The sequence below is a fragment of the Protomyctophum parallelum genome, assembly GCF_964188405.1.
Source record: "Protomyctophum parallelum genome assembly, chromosome: 21".
Taxonomy (NCBI): Eukaryota; Metazoa; Chordata; class Actinopteri; order Myctophiformes; family Myctophidae; genus Protomyctophum; species Protomyctophum parallelum.
In genome coordinates, this window is record NC_139713.1 from 15,003,739 (window position 1) to 15,019,653 (window position 15,915).

At 41.4% G+C, this 15,915-nt stretch overlaps 1 protein-coding gene across 1 annotated transcript in view; it reads left to right on the forward strand.

Annotated features, from left to right (window-relative positions):
* The window catches only part of LOC310879081 (protein unc-13 homolog B-like), a 109,776-nt gene that overhangs the window by 21,031 nt on the left and 72,830 nt on the right, over positions 1-15,915 (forward strand). The window contains exons 3-5 of the mRNA XM_083793513.1: positions 6,093-6,192; positions 13,261-13,378; positions 15,527-15,650. Of these exons, the coding sequence (XP_083649639.1) occupies positions 6,093-6,192; positions 13,261-13,378; positions 15,527-15,650 (342 nt within the window). The remainder of the gene's footprint in view (positions 1-6,092; positions 6,193-13,260; positions 13,379-15,526; positions 15,651-15,915) is intronic.

A 15,915-nucleotide genomic window follows, 5' to 3' on the forward strand; every position in this document is an offset into this window, starting at 1 on the left:
TATATACGTTAGAATTGTAAATGTAGCGATCGCGTAAAACAAGCTGCAGTTGCGCCTTGACTCTCGTATGAAATACGAGAGTCAAGAACCATGGCTAGTTTTTTAGATGAGTCCCAGGGACATTTTAACGACGTTAGGAGTCATATTTAACTCCCATTTAATTTTATATGGTTATAAATGTGGTTATATATTCACGTAGAAAACAGAAGAAGAAATGATTATTATAACTAAAAGCTAGCAATATAAACTAGAATAAAAAAAACAGTACAGTAGTAGACCTACAGTAGTGCATCCCGTGGATGCAGAGGTCATTGTTTTATTGTGTCCCTTAACCCATTCTGGGCGGGTTAACCCCTTTTGGTGTTAGCATTATGTTATGCTTTAGCTATTGAAAAATAGCAGATCTATACAAGCTCATAGCGCGAGTGGCGCGCTACGAGCTTGTAGGTCTGCTATTTTTGAAAAATCGAAGAACGACTGACATAGAAACATAGCTTTTTCAGAAAACTGTCAGGATGTAGAAGACATTTTTTGAATCTGATCTCGGGTCAGAATGGGTTGCAAACCTTGACGTCCCCAAGACCGTCGTTGGCAGACTGGTTTTGTGCAGATAAAACTAGATAAAGTGGGAGGCGGGGGAGGGGGGGGGGGCATTACCACCAGACCAGAGGCTGTGCACATCAACAGGCACGTGTCGGGCAAAGCCCAGCTCCACAGGAAATGAAAAGTGGTGTGTTTATGACACAAGCCTTCTAATCCCCCAGTGTGGTGGAAAAAAGTACTCGGCTGTTTTTACTTGAGTGAAAGTATCAATACTGCAATATTAAAAACACCCCATTACAAGTAAAATAATTCAAAATGTACTTGAATAAAAGTACAATGGTATTGGCGTCAAAATGTAAAAAATAACCCTTCTGGATGGGAACCCCTCTTGGGGTTCTGTACAGTATGTGCAGCAGTCAAAAATTCAAAATATTTGATGCTGGTATTAGTAAATATTTGTTTTTCAAGAAAAGTTTTTCCGAAAACTTAGGTCAGGTTTTCAAGGCATTTTTAGAATCGGCCTTTGGAATTTTCAATCAAAATCTTTTGAAAATCAGCAGATCTACAAGCTCACGATGCGTCACATCGCGACGCGTTGTAAACGTGTAGATCGGCTATTTTCAAATGGTGGAAATGTATATAGGCCTGAAGTGGTTGGTGTATGTTTTCTAATTATAATCAAAATCCACAAAGTAACTTAACATTTATTGTAAAAGTACAATATTTGCCTCTGAAATGTAGTGGAGTAGAAGTAGAAAGTACTGAAAATCTCAAATGCTTCAGTAAAGTAAAAGTACCTCAACATTAGTAAGTAAATGTACTTGGTTACTTTTTACACCACTGCTAATCCCCCCCCCCCCCCCCCCCAATCAGCTGCCATCTGCTGCAGTGAGTTGATGTTGCAGTGCTGTTTGGCAATTCCAGTGGTTTTCAACCCTTTTGATACCAGGGTCACTATTTATTCTGCATTTTAGCCACGGACCACCATTTGATGAGGTTTAGTCTCTCAGACCCAAAAACTAAAGATTTGTTGTTGTTTTTTTGTCCACAATTCCATGCTGTATTTAAGAGAGATAGCAGGCAAATGTTGATCAAAATAACAATTCCTCTACATTTTCTAATTGTGTAGATTCTTGAAAATTAAGCAATTCAGACGTTTAACAATGACTTAACTCTTGGGAGCGTAACGTTTTTACGCTCTCAAGAGTTAAAGATCTATAGGGGTCCATTTGGTTACCGAGTCTCCATCATTTAGCTGGGGACCACCTGGAACCTCTCTCTCTGTCGCTCAAATTAATTAGTCTCATGTCGCGCAGCTGCGTCTAGATTCTCCCGGTTCCAGGTGGTGTAAAACCACTGGTAAATTCAGCATCAGTAGCGTCGTTGGCCCATATGCCTACAGAGGCGTCTGTCCATTCAAAGTGTTTGCGACCTGTCCTGTCGCAGTTTGTAGTACTTTATTTTATTTTATATTATGTATGTATATGTTGTCTATACTTCAACGAATGTCATGCAAAAAATGTTAGCTATTTCTAAAATACAGCTATTTTATTAAAAATGTATTCTAGTTATTAACTTAACTTTAGAATGTGATGCAATTAACGTATTCTGGAATGGTTCTTAGTTGGACCATGACAAACAGATTGACGATTTTAAGGGATAGTTCAGCCTTTTTTTAACTTAAGTTGTATGAAATACTTGCCATTACAACACAATATAAATTTTATATTGTGTGTATTAGTTGATTGCCTGAGTCCCGTGGTGAGAGTTCTGCTCTGGTTTTGGTGAAATATTAAGTAGTTGCGGTCATCTTGTGGGGGGCACAGGGTGCCACGCATTAACAGTAAATACGTTGTCAAAACTGGCGTCATTTGTATTGTTGACCTATTTCTACCAGAACTACAAGCTCATAGAGCTACGAGCTTGTAGGTCTGCTATTTTAGAAAAATCGAAGAACCACTGACATAGAAACAGCTTTTTCAGAAAACTGTTCTAATCTGATCTCAGGTCAAAATGGGTCTGAATGTCCTACTCTTCTCCCATCCAAAGACAGTTGTCCCAGCCATCACTCGGTTTACAATTACAAATCACTATGTAGACACTCTAGTGACGTACAAGGGCGAGATCGTAATTAGCAGAGTAAGCATGAATGAACTCTAGTCAACAAACTATACAATGTAAACAGTCACATGTTTGAGAACCACTAAGTAGAGTGCAGACGGAACAATGCTGCGTTTTGGCGCGTTGTGAGCTTAGAGATTAGCCTGGATTTACCCCTCCGCCTAGAAACCAAATTCATTTTTTCCGCGGGCGAATTAAAATTTTTCAAGGGGGTTACCAGTCTACTTGGAGATAGACTGATATTGAAATCTTTTGCAATGGCACAGGAAGTGGTTAAATAGCATAGAGTTTGTGTCAAATAGTTATTTCTGAGTGGTGCAACCACTCCTACAACCAGGAATGTCCATGTGTATCAGTCAAGAGCACGAGTGGTGTGCGCATGCGTGAAATTGGAACACGGGGTAATGCTGCGTGCGTGCATTTATTAATACCAGTAGGGGGTGCCAGAGAGAGAGAGAGGGGAATTGCACCACTCGGTTCACACAGGTGTGATTTTTTTATTCTTTATCTGTTTTCAAATTGATTGAACTTTCTTTCACAATATATTATTCAAGTCTATCGGTCCAAAATCAGGTTTCGGGGTTTGGACCCAGACATCATGTCATCGATCAGGCGATCGATCATGTCATGTGCATGTGATTGACGTCTGTGAACTGTTTGAGCTTTTGGGTGGCTTGCAGTAGTAGGTTCGACGTAAGCATAATATCATGAAAAGGCTTGCTAGAAAGGAGGAGAATCAAAACCTGTTGGCCGTCCGTCACCTTTGACATTAATCTAACCTCGACTTCTATTGTGACAATATAAATTGTGACAGAGACCTTTTCCTGCAACAGGAACGGGTCAGAGCAGAAGCCCCCCTGGCCTGCACCTGCCTGCATCAGCAGCTGCTGTACTCGCTCAGACGTTGCAGGGGGTGGGGGTGTGGGGGGGGGGGGGGAGAGGCAGGTACAGAGGATGGGGTCTGCGATGGTCAGATACTAACTCTGGCCACATACTTTAAAGTTAGGCCCCAGGGGCGATTTGGACACTTACTGCCATATCACATCGGAAATCCCAGGCGTTTATCTAATCTCATATCAAGATATCGATAATCTCAGCTAGCTATACAGTAAGGGCCCTGGATCTCAAATGAGGGTCCTTGAAGGGGTTTCACGGGACCTGCCCTCCAGCAAAATGTGTTAATATAGCACCAAAATAGGTTTAACCACTTTAACCCTATTTATTTTAATCCCCAGAACTGGCCTAAACGCCCTAAAGTCTTAAAGAATTGTCACAAAATGTTTTCAGATGGAGGATCTAGAAACGTGGCTTTTTCAGAAAACTGTCCGGATGTAGAAGACCTTTTTTAGAATCTGATCTCAGGTCAGAATGGGTCAATGCATGTCAATTTGGGGGGGTATAGCCTACTACCCACCTGACATGACAATGTTTGAGATCTGTACTAGTACAGACTACAGTAGGCCGGCGAACCAGATGAGGCTTGCATGCAGAGCCCCTCCGGCTGCAGTCAGTCAGTGTATACCTGCTGTGCTGGCTGGCTGGCTTTCCTCACAGATTATCACCAGGGTCAGTTTGGCTGGCCCGGGTTAAAGTGCTCTGTGCTCTTCTGGGGCTGGCTAAACGTGACGTGGTGGTGCTGGTTGGGGGGAAGGGAAACGTATAACGCAACAGAGTGGAGACTTATAGCTGCTCTCACACTGCTCTCTCTCCAGTGGCCCTGATGTCGCTGATGAAGAAGATGGGAGGGTGAAACATCTGTTAAATGAATCTGACTTTTTTCATCCATTTGGAGAGCAATTCATGTGTTTTCCTTTGCATCAGTGGTAAAGGAGACATGGTTAAAATGAAGCGCACTAGTGTCTGTTTTCGGTTCTGAATAATTGCTGCGTCTCCTGACTCCCAAATAAAGCCACATTGTGAACTATAGTCTTCTGCACACTGTGTTTATAGAATTATTTTGTTCATATTTTCGGGGCGGGAACCCCTTTGGGTGTTTTAAGCGTTGTTATGCTTTAGCTATTGAGAAATAGCAGATCTACAAGCTCATAGTGCCGGGCACCGAGTGCCGCGCTACGAGCTTGTAGATCTGCTGATTTTTTTGTAATCGTAAATGTGGCGCAAATCTTTGAATATATATTCTTTCGGAGCGTTTTTAACTCAAATCTTTGCTTCTGGGGGTCCCTGGAACAATATATTTTCAGATATGATCCGCGGCCAAATAGAGATAATTCCGAGGGTCCTTGACATGGAAAGGTTGAGAACCACTGACATAGAAACATGGGTTTTTCAGAAAACTGTTAGAATTTAGAAGCCTAAATAATCGGCCTCAAGTCTAAATGGGTTAAAGGACAATTGAAACAGTGTTGTTTTTAAAACAACCAGTCCTGTGATCACATACGAGTAGGTCTACCCTAGTAATTAGTTTGAATCTTTTCTCATTCTTCTCAATTTCCTATTTTCTCCTTTTCCTGTGTTTTGAAATGTAGCATGTTTTCTTGTGTTTGTACGCTGTCCACTCATGTCAGTATTGTTTAGTGTCAACTGTCTGGGGGACTACGGATGTAAATTAACATCACTGCTAAATCACTGAAAAAGTGTATTTACACTACATTTATATGTAGGCCTACTGTTCATTAATATGTGCTCTTTCCCGTCCAAATAAACAAGTAAAGTAAACATCGTACAATATTTCGTTTGAGATCTTTGGCCCAGATTGTGTGCCTCGGCACATGGTTTGGGAAGCAAGTGCTGTTAGAGTAGCTTTCTGTGCATGCAGCCGTAGCTACTGTCAGTGGTGTAAAGTAACTAAGTAATTTTACTCAAGTAAAGTACTTAAGTACAATTTTGAGGTATTTGTACTTGACTGTTTCCAATACTTTTACTTCTACTCTCCACTACATCTCGGAGCCAAGATTTGTACTTACTCCACTATAATTATTTGAAAACTTTAGTTACTTTGGAGATTTTAATTTTCTTTGGAAAACATACATTAACCACTTCAACCCTATACATTTGGGCAATTTGAAAATAGCCGTGAGCTTACGTACACATTTTGTACCTATACTGTATTGAACTTGTGAAATGGTACATCGTGCCAGAGTACTTTTAGTACTTTAAGTACCCTTTGATAAATTAAATGATGAAAGCTATGAAAAAAAAATTACGTTTTGATGCCGATACCTTTTTACTTTTACTTGAGTACATTTTTAATACAGGACTGAGTGGTGCACTACGAGCTTGTAGGTCTGCTATCTTTGAAAAATTGTGAAAATGCGGCACAAATCTTTGAATATATATTCTTTCAGAAGACTTTATTTTATTTCATTTCGACGTCGGGCCTAAATGTGTTAAAAGTAGCTTTCTGTGGATGTAGCTACTCTCACCGACTTCATAAAGACACCCCCCTCTTTTCTCTCCGTCTCACACAGATAAGTTCAACACCTATGTGACACTGAAGGTCCAGAATGTCAAAAGCACAACGATCACTGTCCGGGGGGACCAGCCATGTTGGGAGCAGGACTTCATGTTGTAAGTTTATTTTGTTTTGCGTTCATTTTACATTGTGATGAAATGATGCTGTGCAATGTTTCATCGTGATTGCACAATGTGTGTGTTGCGTCCAGGGTCATTGGTTAGACATAAGGTTGGTGAGGGGTGCGTTAAGACGACCGGATTAAGGTTGGTGAGGGGTGCGTTAAAACGACCGGATTAAGGTTGGTAAGGGGTGCGTTAAGACGACCGGAAGGTTGGTAAGGGGTGCGTTAAGGTTATCTTTAGGTGTGCTGCCCCGTGGGAGGTTGGGGTGAGGGTTTGAGATGGGTTGTAGTTGTAGGACTGTATGACTGGTCTAACCAATGACTATAATAATAATAATCTGCCAAATTGTGACGTATACATATTGGGTTTGAAATAGGCCATGCAGTTGCTCATCTTGATTAATTTACAACTGCTAGTTGAAAGACTTAAGATTATGTCTTATTTGATTTATTTACCCTTGTTAGGATCAGTATTTCATATTGTAAATCAATAAATAATATGTAATGCACCCCACGTATAAAAAATAAATCATACTTGTGTGAAGTGATGGGCCGCGGGCGCTCTAATCATCATACATCATCACATTCCGTGCTCAGCCAAACAAATCATCACAAAAGACATCCCGGCCAATCACTTTTAAGCCCTCCCTTTTATCTTCAATATCTACTTTGCTCAGCCAGTCAAATCATCGCTATGGGGTGATCAGCCAATCACAAGCCAATGTTTGTGTTCACGCAAACCCGTAAAGCTGGGCATAGGAGGGGACTTTATAGATCCTTAATGTTGCTAAGTAGTTAGATAGTACTAGTAGATTGCTTTGTGCCAGGGCATGGATCCTATTTCTTTTCACTTTATACAGGATCCTATATCTTTCCAGGATCCTGTTTCTTCTGAATTGACAGCCAGGTTGAAAGATTGAAAGTGGTATATTATGTGGTCGGTGAAATCTGGGCTCTGAAATCTGTTATCTTTGCCAGCACTCGCACGTTGCGGTGCCTTTTATTCCTACAGTAAGAAAGGGTTCTCATTAATAATAATAATAATAATAAAACTTTATTTGTATAGGACCTTTCATGACATGAAATGCAGCTCAAAGTGCTTTACAGAACAATGGAGAATAAAAGAAAAGCAAGGCAACGACATTAAAAAAAACAAGCAGTAATGCAATACAGTGAGGACATGAATAACAAAAAATAAAAAAATCAATCAATTTTTTAATCTTTTAATCAATTAAAAGCAATGTTGTAGAAGTGGGTATTGAGCTGAGCTTTAAAAATGTCTACAGAGGCTGCCTGACGAAGGTACAGTGGGAGCTTGTTCCATGCCGACGGCCCGTAGAAGCAAAAAGCTGCTTCCCCGTATTTTTTTGTTGCCATTTTTTTTAGGCAAAGCGAGCAGGCCAGCAGTGGAAGACCTTAGCGGGCGGTTTGGGACATATTTAGGCAGGCAGTCATGTAGGTAGGAAGGTGCGAGACCATTGAGAGCTTTATAGACTTGGTAATATGTAGATATACAGATCCCGTTTCCCTGGAATTGTTGGAATGTTGTATCTCTGGTTGTAATTGGCAGGCGATGAGTGAAGAAAAGCATGTGTGAAGAAAGCCTGTCTTATTAAACTCTAGCTGAGTGAGCTCATATTTTGGTGACACTTGATGAGTTTCTATACAACAGTGGTGTGAACTTTGCTTTGTTTGTCGGTACTCTGTAGGCATGTCCTGTTAGTCCACTTGTTACCTTGAGCAGTATAGGTGTGCTTTCAGCAAAATCAAGAGTTCCCAGAAGTTCTCGCCAGCTCTCGCATACGGCTTTTAATGACTCCAAAAGGATATTGCCTTTTATATTGTGTGCTTTATATGCTCCACTTTGCAACAACACGAAACCGGGATACGGTCATAACTCAGAGTCATAACATACTGCACTACTACTACTTTAGAGTCCCTAGTACATTTAAGAAAAACAGAACTCTTTTGCACATCAGTCTGTCTTGCTTTTAAACCAAAATTGTTAAACCAGTGGATATGTCTGTTTCTTGAACGGTGACGTCATGGACGCAAAACAAATGTCAGTGCAAGCTGACAATAAAGTTATATAATATATATATAATAAAGCGTATATTACTACGCCGCCTCTCACTGCATGAATGCACACATGAGGATGTGGCTTGCGGTTCACTGCCACAGATACTGGGAGTTCCCAGACAGAATACTGTTGCTGTTGGACTCTGTGAGAGCCAACGATACGGACACAAGGGTGTCCTACACCGATGTAGGTGGACGGACGCACCAAAGAAAGATGCAGGTCACGGGTAGAAAATGGAAGAACAAAGGCACTGGAGCAAACTTGACAAATAATGCCTTTTTTATTTACAGGGCGCATGCAAATATTTGCAAATCCTCTAGTCTAGAACAACAGCCAAATCAAATATGATGAAGAATCTTAAAGGTATATTCAGTGATTTCACTTAATTCAAATATCACTTATTTTTTTGTTTTGTTGTGATAATCCTCCCTACTATAGAGTGTGCTGACCATATAAGGAGTTCCTCCCTGTCCCCAGTTAACCCCTGGGGGTCAAAAAACCTTAGGTTTCGTTTTTGACTCTCTATCCTGATTGGACGAAACCTAAGGTTTTTTGAGTGAAATCACTGAATATACCTTTATGTAAAAATAAACTTTAATTTGTGTACTCATCTCTCTCATTCAGTTGTGAAAACAGACACTAGTATAGGCTATTTATTGATTGATTTAACACATTATTAACAGGCGTTTAGGCCAAGCCCCTATAGGGCCTAGGCTTGTTTTAATTGTGGTCCTACTCCTCTGTATAATATCGGAATCGGTCAGAATCGGTGTCGGCAGATATGACCCTGCAAATAATCGGATGTCGGTCATAATTTCATAATCGTGCACCCCTAGTTATTAGTTAACTAAAAGTAACGAAATAATAAAAACTAGAATTGAAAAAAACCAAAACGACGACAACAAAAACAAAATCCAACAAACTGTTTTTGTGTTTACAAAACGTACTAAATTCATAGAGAACATGTCCTTAGTGCTAGTCTTTGTCACAAATATTGAATATAGTACACGATTGAGCACAACTAAATTATGCATACATAAATCTCTCAATATTACCATTATGCAAACAGAAATGGATACTGTACACATGCCATTGTTGTTATTGTTAGATTGTCATCAACCACATTCAAACCTGTTCTTAGAAATAGTCAAGATTAACTGGAGCCGTCTGTCAGTACAAAAGCATATCCTCCCTGTACAATGGAACAGAAATGCCCGCGTAGCCACTACTTGCAGTGTTGTTTTTGGCAGCAAATTTTAGTTTTTTTTTTTTTTTAAGATATTTTTTTGCGGCTTACGCCTTTTATTGATTTTTGAAGGGACAGACAGTAGGCTGACAGGAAACGGGAGAGAGATGGGGGGATGACATGCAGTAAAGGCCGTGTCGGGTCCGGGAGTCGAACCCGCGGCACACTGCGACTGGACCACCAGTCCGGTGCCCAGACCGTTACGCTACGGCCTGGGCCGCAAATTTTAGTTTTAGTCATATCGTCTCTTCAATAGTTTTCATTTAGTTTCAGTCACATTTTAGTCACCTGGAATGTTTTAGTGTTGGTCTAGTTTTAGTCGACTAAATCTACAGTTGATGTAGTCGACTAAATGGCCTTGATGCCATCGTAAATTCGGGCCTTGATGCCATCGTAAATTCGGGCCTTGATGCCATCGTAAATTCGTAATGACTGTTTTAACACTTGCTGAAAATAGCCAATCTACAAGCTTGTAGATCTGCTATTTTCAGCATGCAACCAAGTGTTCATTGTCCACTAGTCCCTTCCTATAACATTTTAGTCTAGTTTTTTTTTTTTTTATGAATTTGCCAGTATATTTAGTCTTAGTTTTAGTCATCATAGCTTAGTTTTCATTTAGTTACCATTTAGGTTTAGGGTTAAATGTGTTTTTAAAATTAATTTTTAATTGAATTGTTGAAATTCTGATATTATCAAATATGTCGGACTAAAGGAGATGAGTGTATGACGGATAAAGCATATATCCCCACCGGCGGCGGCTATACAAAAGAATAACCAGAGGGGCAATATCAAAAGCAGTGTCACTCCCTTCATTATCCCATCTTGGGAGGGAACCCCTTTTGGTGTTTTAAGCATCATGTTATGCTTTAGCTGTTGAAAAATAGCAGATCTACAAGCTCCGTGCCGCGCTATGAACTTGTATAGCCTCTGCTATTTTTGGAAAATCGTGAAAATGTGGCGCAAATCATTTAATTGAATATATATTCTTTCAGAGTGAACGTTTTTAACTCAAATCTTTGCTTCTGGGGGTGTCCCTGGCTGGAACAACATATTTCCAAGTGGGGATCGGCGGCCACATACATATAATTCTGGGGGCCCTTGACATGAAATAGGTTGAGAACCACTGACATAGAAACATGGGGTTTTTCAGAAAACTGTCATGATTTAGAAGGCATTTGTAGAATCGTCCTCAGGTCTAAATAAGTTAACGAGTCAGTTGGTTTCTGATACCGGTAGGTTTATTAATGCACAGACTTGCAGCAGCATCAATAGGCCAACAACCTACAACTGGTGACTGAAAACACAAAAAACGACAACGATCAGAATAAACATACGTGACGCTAACAGACAAAAGAAAATAAACTTCCAACAAATCAATTTACCTCATTGGCTGCATTCGGGCAACAAAGGGAATTAAAATGAATGGAGAAACCCAGCGGAAAAACAGCCACGAACGCACTGAAAACAAAATATAACACAGAACGTAGATATTGACACATAATTTCAATACGGACGTATGAACACAATAAACAAATAAACCTTTTGCCAGCACCACCACGCTGCTCACAAACACACTGCCCTTCCGGGAAAACAAGAGTTCTGGATTTCCCCCCTACCCCTCCGACAAATCGAACCCTGCCTTCTTCCATTAGGCTATTGCTGAGGACATACAGTAGGAATGAATACTTTCAACTGGAAAGAAAGTTGTCCCGTTTGTCACCGTTTTCCATTTTAATTTCCTCATTTCACGTTTTAATTTCCTCATTTCACCTCTAAGGTGAAAGGTAAGGTATCTATGGTGACAAATGAGTGTCTGTGTGCTGTTTGCATGTGTGTTTGTCTTTTGTAAGCTCTAGTCATTGTGACAATGTTTGTTTTTCCAGACCTTCATCATTCTGCCCAGGCATTAATGATGCCCCTTTGCTGTGTGAAATTCAACAATGGACATGGTTCGGCAATGTTATGCTGGCAAATGTTCACGTTCAACCCAAAAGACAAGAGCGCCACCCTGTTATAGCAGATTGTGTTCAGTGTGAAAAGCAAGGGGAAAGGAAAGGTACTATGTTTACCCGGTAACTAGACTAAGCTCAATAACTTGTTTACAGCCAAGCCCTGCTCATAGAACATTTCATGGTAGCGGTTCAATGGCTTGTCCAAGGGCACTTCAGCGGTGGTAATTTTAACGTGCCGGTCCGGGGATACGAACTATAGCGACCTTCCGATATCAAGACCGCGCCGCAAACCGTTCGGCCACCGCTGCCCCTCAGGAAGGAAACACTGGAGCTGAAGTCAAGAGTTACTATATGAGTAAACTAAAAAAAAAAAAAAACTTATTTTGCTAACACAATCTCTCTTTGGAAAGAATTACGGGTGAAAGGGCCTTTAGTTGTATACAGTAGCCTATGCTAATGTAGCCTATTGTAATCTTTAAATCAGTAGTCTCATTAGGAGGTTCAATTAATTGCTGATATGTGGGCTGTAATTTGGGCCGTGGTTTAGGAGAGCCTTTATCTCTGCACCTGGACTCTGGGACACCATGGTTACCCCCCAGCCTCCCTTACTCCTGCTGTTCTCTCTTTGATTACCCTTTCCTGTCGTCCTCCTTTTGTCTGAGCCGCCGTGAGTTGTAAAACTGCCACTGATGAGGTTTATGCAAATGCTCTCGTCAATGGTTTGCTTTCAAATAATCAGCATGTTTCATTTGCCGTCAAGGCTATAGTTTGGAGGCTTTTGAATGTTTTGATTGATTGAATACTCTATTAGTCAGAAATGTCAACGGCGCAAGAAGGTACAGTCAGACATTTAGGCTAACTCCTGGCAGTGGTGGAAAGTAACTAAGTACTTTTACTTAAGTACAATTTTGAGGTATTTGTACTTTAATCGAGTATTTCCAATTTCCAGTACTTTTACTTCTACTTCTACTTTTACTTCTACTTTTACTTCTAACGGATATTAGAAAACCAACATTAACTACTTCAACCCTATACAGTTGGGCCGATACCACCCTCAAGTACTCGTACTCGGAACCGGCCCGATACTTTGACCCGAGTACCAAAACATCCAATGGACACTAGCCTGAACGAATGCAACGGAAGCAAATCTGACAACACTGCAGAAAATCACCAAAAACAGCCGATCTACAAGCATAAATGACAACTGTCAAGTGTAGATCAGAGATCCATCTGCATCTGTGAGGAAAAAGGGGGGTAAAATATGTCGTTACGCAACAAAAATAAAAAGTACTCATATCGGTACTCGTTATCGGTGGGTACTAAAAATGAAGTACTTGTACTCGTACTCTGTCTGAAAAGAATGGTATCATGACAACTCTACTATGAATGGACGTTTTCGTTCTGTACATTTCTATGGTACCAGCTCGGTGGCCTTGTGGTTAGAGTGTCCGCCCTGAGACTGGGAGGTCGGGGTTCGATCCCGGCCGGGTCATACCAAAGACTAAAAATGGGACCCAGTGCCCTCCCTGCTTGACACTCGGCAATCGGCATCAAGGGTTGGATTTGGGGGTATAAGTCCCTGCGACATACTAGCGTCATGTCCAGGGCGTGCACTTGTGCATCAAGCTGCCTCACGCTACAGAAACAGGAGATGGGCTCCTGCCCCCTATGGGCCTCATGGCTCGGCGAGGCTTACTTACTTACATTTCTATGGGTTATGATGAACAACATTCACTGACATCCAAAGAATGCTCTCATTTTGACTCTTATTCTTCTTCTCAGTGAGATCAGCCGTCTGGACCTGGGCCTCATCGTGGAGGTGTGGAACAAAGGCCTCATCTGGGACACCATGGTGGGGACCACCTGGATCCCCCTCCAGAGCATCCGCCAGTCGGAGGAGGTAGAGAAACACACCCCGCGATCACTGACGATATAATTATGTGCACCTGTGTATTTTGGTTTTAAGGGCCTTGCCAAACGGGGAGCGCTAAAACTCGCCTATATAGTTCATTTTCAATGAGACCTTTGCGCAGAGAAGTGACTCACCAGACCTGGATTCTGTTTAGCTTTTTTTTTTTTACGCTTGCATTGTCGCAGCCACCTCTTCAACAGACCTGGAGGAGACCTGTCGTTGATCCAGGCAACAACGCCTCCTGCGTTCCTCGCTTCAAGTTTGCAAGGCCCATAGTAGAATATAGAATATACCTGACGAAGGTCCACAGAGGCCCAAACGTTGTGTTTTTTTGGGGAGCTTTCAAAACGGTGTGCAGTCTTATTCTTCCTTTTGCAATTTTATAGTTTTCACTTGGCTTTAGTCACATTTTAGTTGCCTGGAATGTATTGGTGTTAGTCTAGTTTCAGTCGACTAAATGTCATAAGGTTTTAGTCCACTAAATGTCATAAGATTTTAGTCGGCTAAATCTACAGGTGATTTAGTCGACTAAAATGTATTTTGGCTGGCCTTGATGCCGTCATAATGACTCATTTTACACTTGCTGAAAATAGCTGATCTACAAGCTGCGGTGCGTTGTGAGCTTGTAGATCAGCTATTTTCAGCATGCAACTAATTGTAAAATGACTTATGCTGGACCTCTTGTCCACTAGTCCATTCCTAACATTTTAGTCTAGCTTTCATCTGTTGACGAAATTGTCAACCTATTTAGTCTCAGTTTTAGTCATCATAGCTTAGTTTCCATGTAGTTTTCGTCAGTGAAGAAAGGTAGTCGATGAACATTTTTTCATCTTGGTTTTAGTCGACGAAGACAGCACTGATGTGCACCTATTATAAACAGCTGTAACAGCAGCCACTGTATACCAGAGAGGAGGGACTATTGAGTCAGTTCTGGTTGTTTGGACAGAACAGATGGGAGAGACAGGAAATCATTCATAGACCCAGTGGGTGACGCAGGTCTTATGCTACGTTCACAGTGGCATGCTACAAAGCTACAGGCTACCATTCATATTTAACCCATCCTGAGCGGGAACCCCAATTTGGTGTTTTAAGCATTATCGTTATACTTTAGCTATTGAAAAATAGCAGAACTACAAGCTCATAGTGCGGCACCGAGTGCCGCGCTACGAGCTTGTAGGTCTGCTATTTTTTTTTAAATGTGGCGCAAATCTTTGAATATATATTCTTTCACAGCAAACGTTTTTAAGTCAAATCTTTGCTTCATGGGGGTCCCTGGCTGGAACAACATATTTTCAGATGGGGGGTCGGTGGCCAATTACATATAATATTGGGGGTCCTTGACATGAAAATGTTTGAGAACCACTGACATAGAAACATGGGGTTTTTCAGAAAACTGTCAGGATTTAGAAGACATTTGTAGAATCGTTCCCATGTCAAAATGGGTTAATGGAAGATACAAATCGACACCCGACATTTGTAGCACTAGCGGCTACAAAATCTGCGAAGCTACAATCCCAAGTAGAGCTGGCTTTCAGTTTCAACTGCAGCTACAAAACGACCCAAGGTGTTTCCACTCACCTTCTCTCTTCACACAACTGCATGTTATGGTGGAAAACTAGTTATTTACGTAAGCGTTAAAGCCAGTTCCGTATCATTTCCAACCCCAGGCTATATATATTTTCCTGTGTGTTTTTCTCGCTCATCGTACACACGCCGACGTAGATTATCGTGTCGAGCGACAATTCAACAGCGGCACATGTGACAGATATGCTGCTTCGTAGCTTTCGTAGTTGCCGTGCCAGTGTGAACACAGCCTCAAGTTTGAGTTGAACCCCTGGATGTCATAGTTATGTTATGTGGTCAACATGATACTTAACCCATTCTGACCCGAGATCAGATTCTAAAAATGTCTTCTACATCCTGACAGTTTTCGGAAAAAGCTATGTTTCCATGTCAGTCGTTCTTCGATTTTTCAAAAATAGCAGACCTACAAGCTCCATGATGCTAACACTAAAATGGGTTAAATTCACTGAAATCACTGCATTTACACCAGCAGTGAATGTCTGCACTGAAGACTTCCGCTGCGTCGAATGCACAATGGATGAATTACTTGGTGGTTTCTGTTTTATTGTACAGGAGGGTGCAGGAGAGTGGACCTTCCTCGACGCGGAGGTCCTGATGAAGGCAGACGAGATCTACGGAACCAAGAACCCAACGCCTCACCGTGTCCTGCTGGACACTCGCTTTGAACTGCCTTTCGGTGAGTTATTATTACTAGTCCTTACCCGTTGTGAGATATTTGCCCCCCCTTGTGGCCGTGAAGGGTACTGCGCCTGGGTGCGTTTGTAATTTACTAATAAATAAATTAATAATCATTAATGTGTCAAATCGAAAAAAGGGCTTCGTTACGCCCTCCACATGCATATGGTCAATGCCTGTGGAAAAGTGGGAGTGATTGGTGCAGGCAGTAAGGAGTTACGGCACTGTTTCTGACACACACACACACACACACACACACGGACACA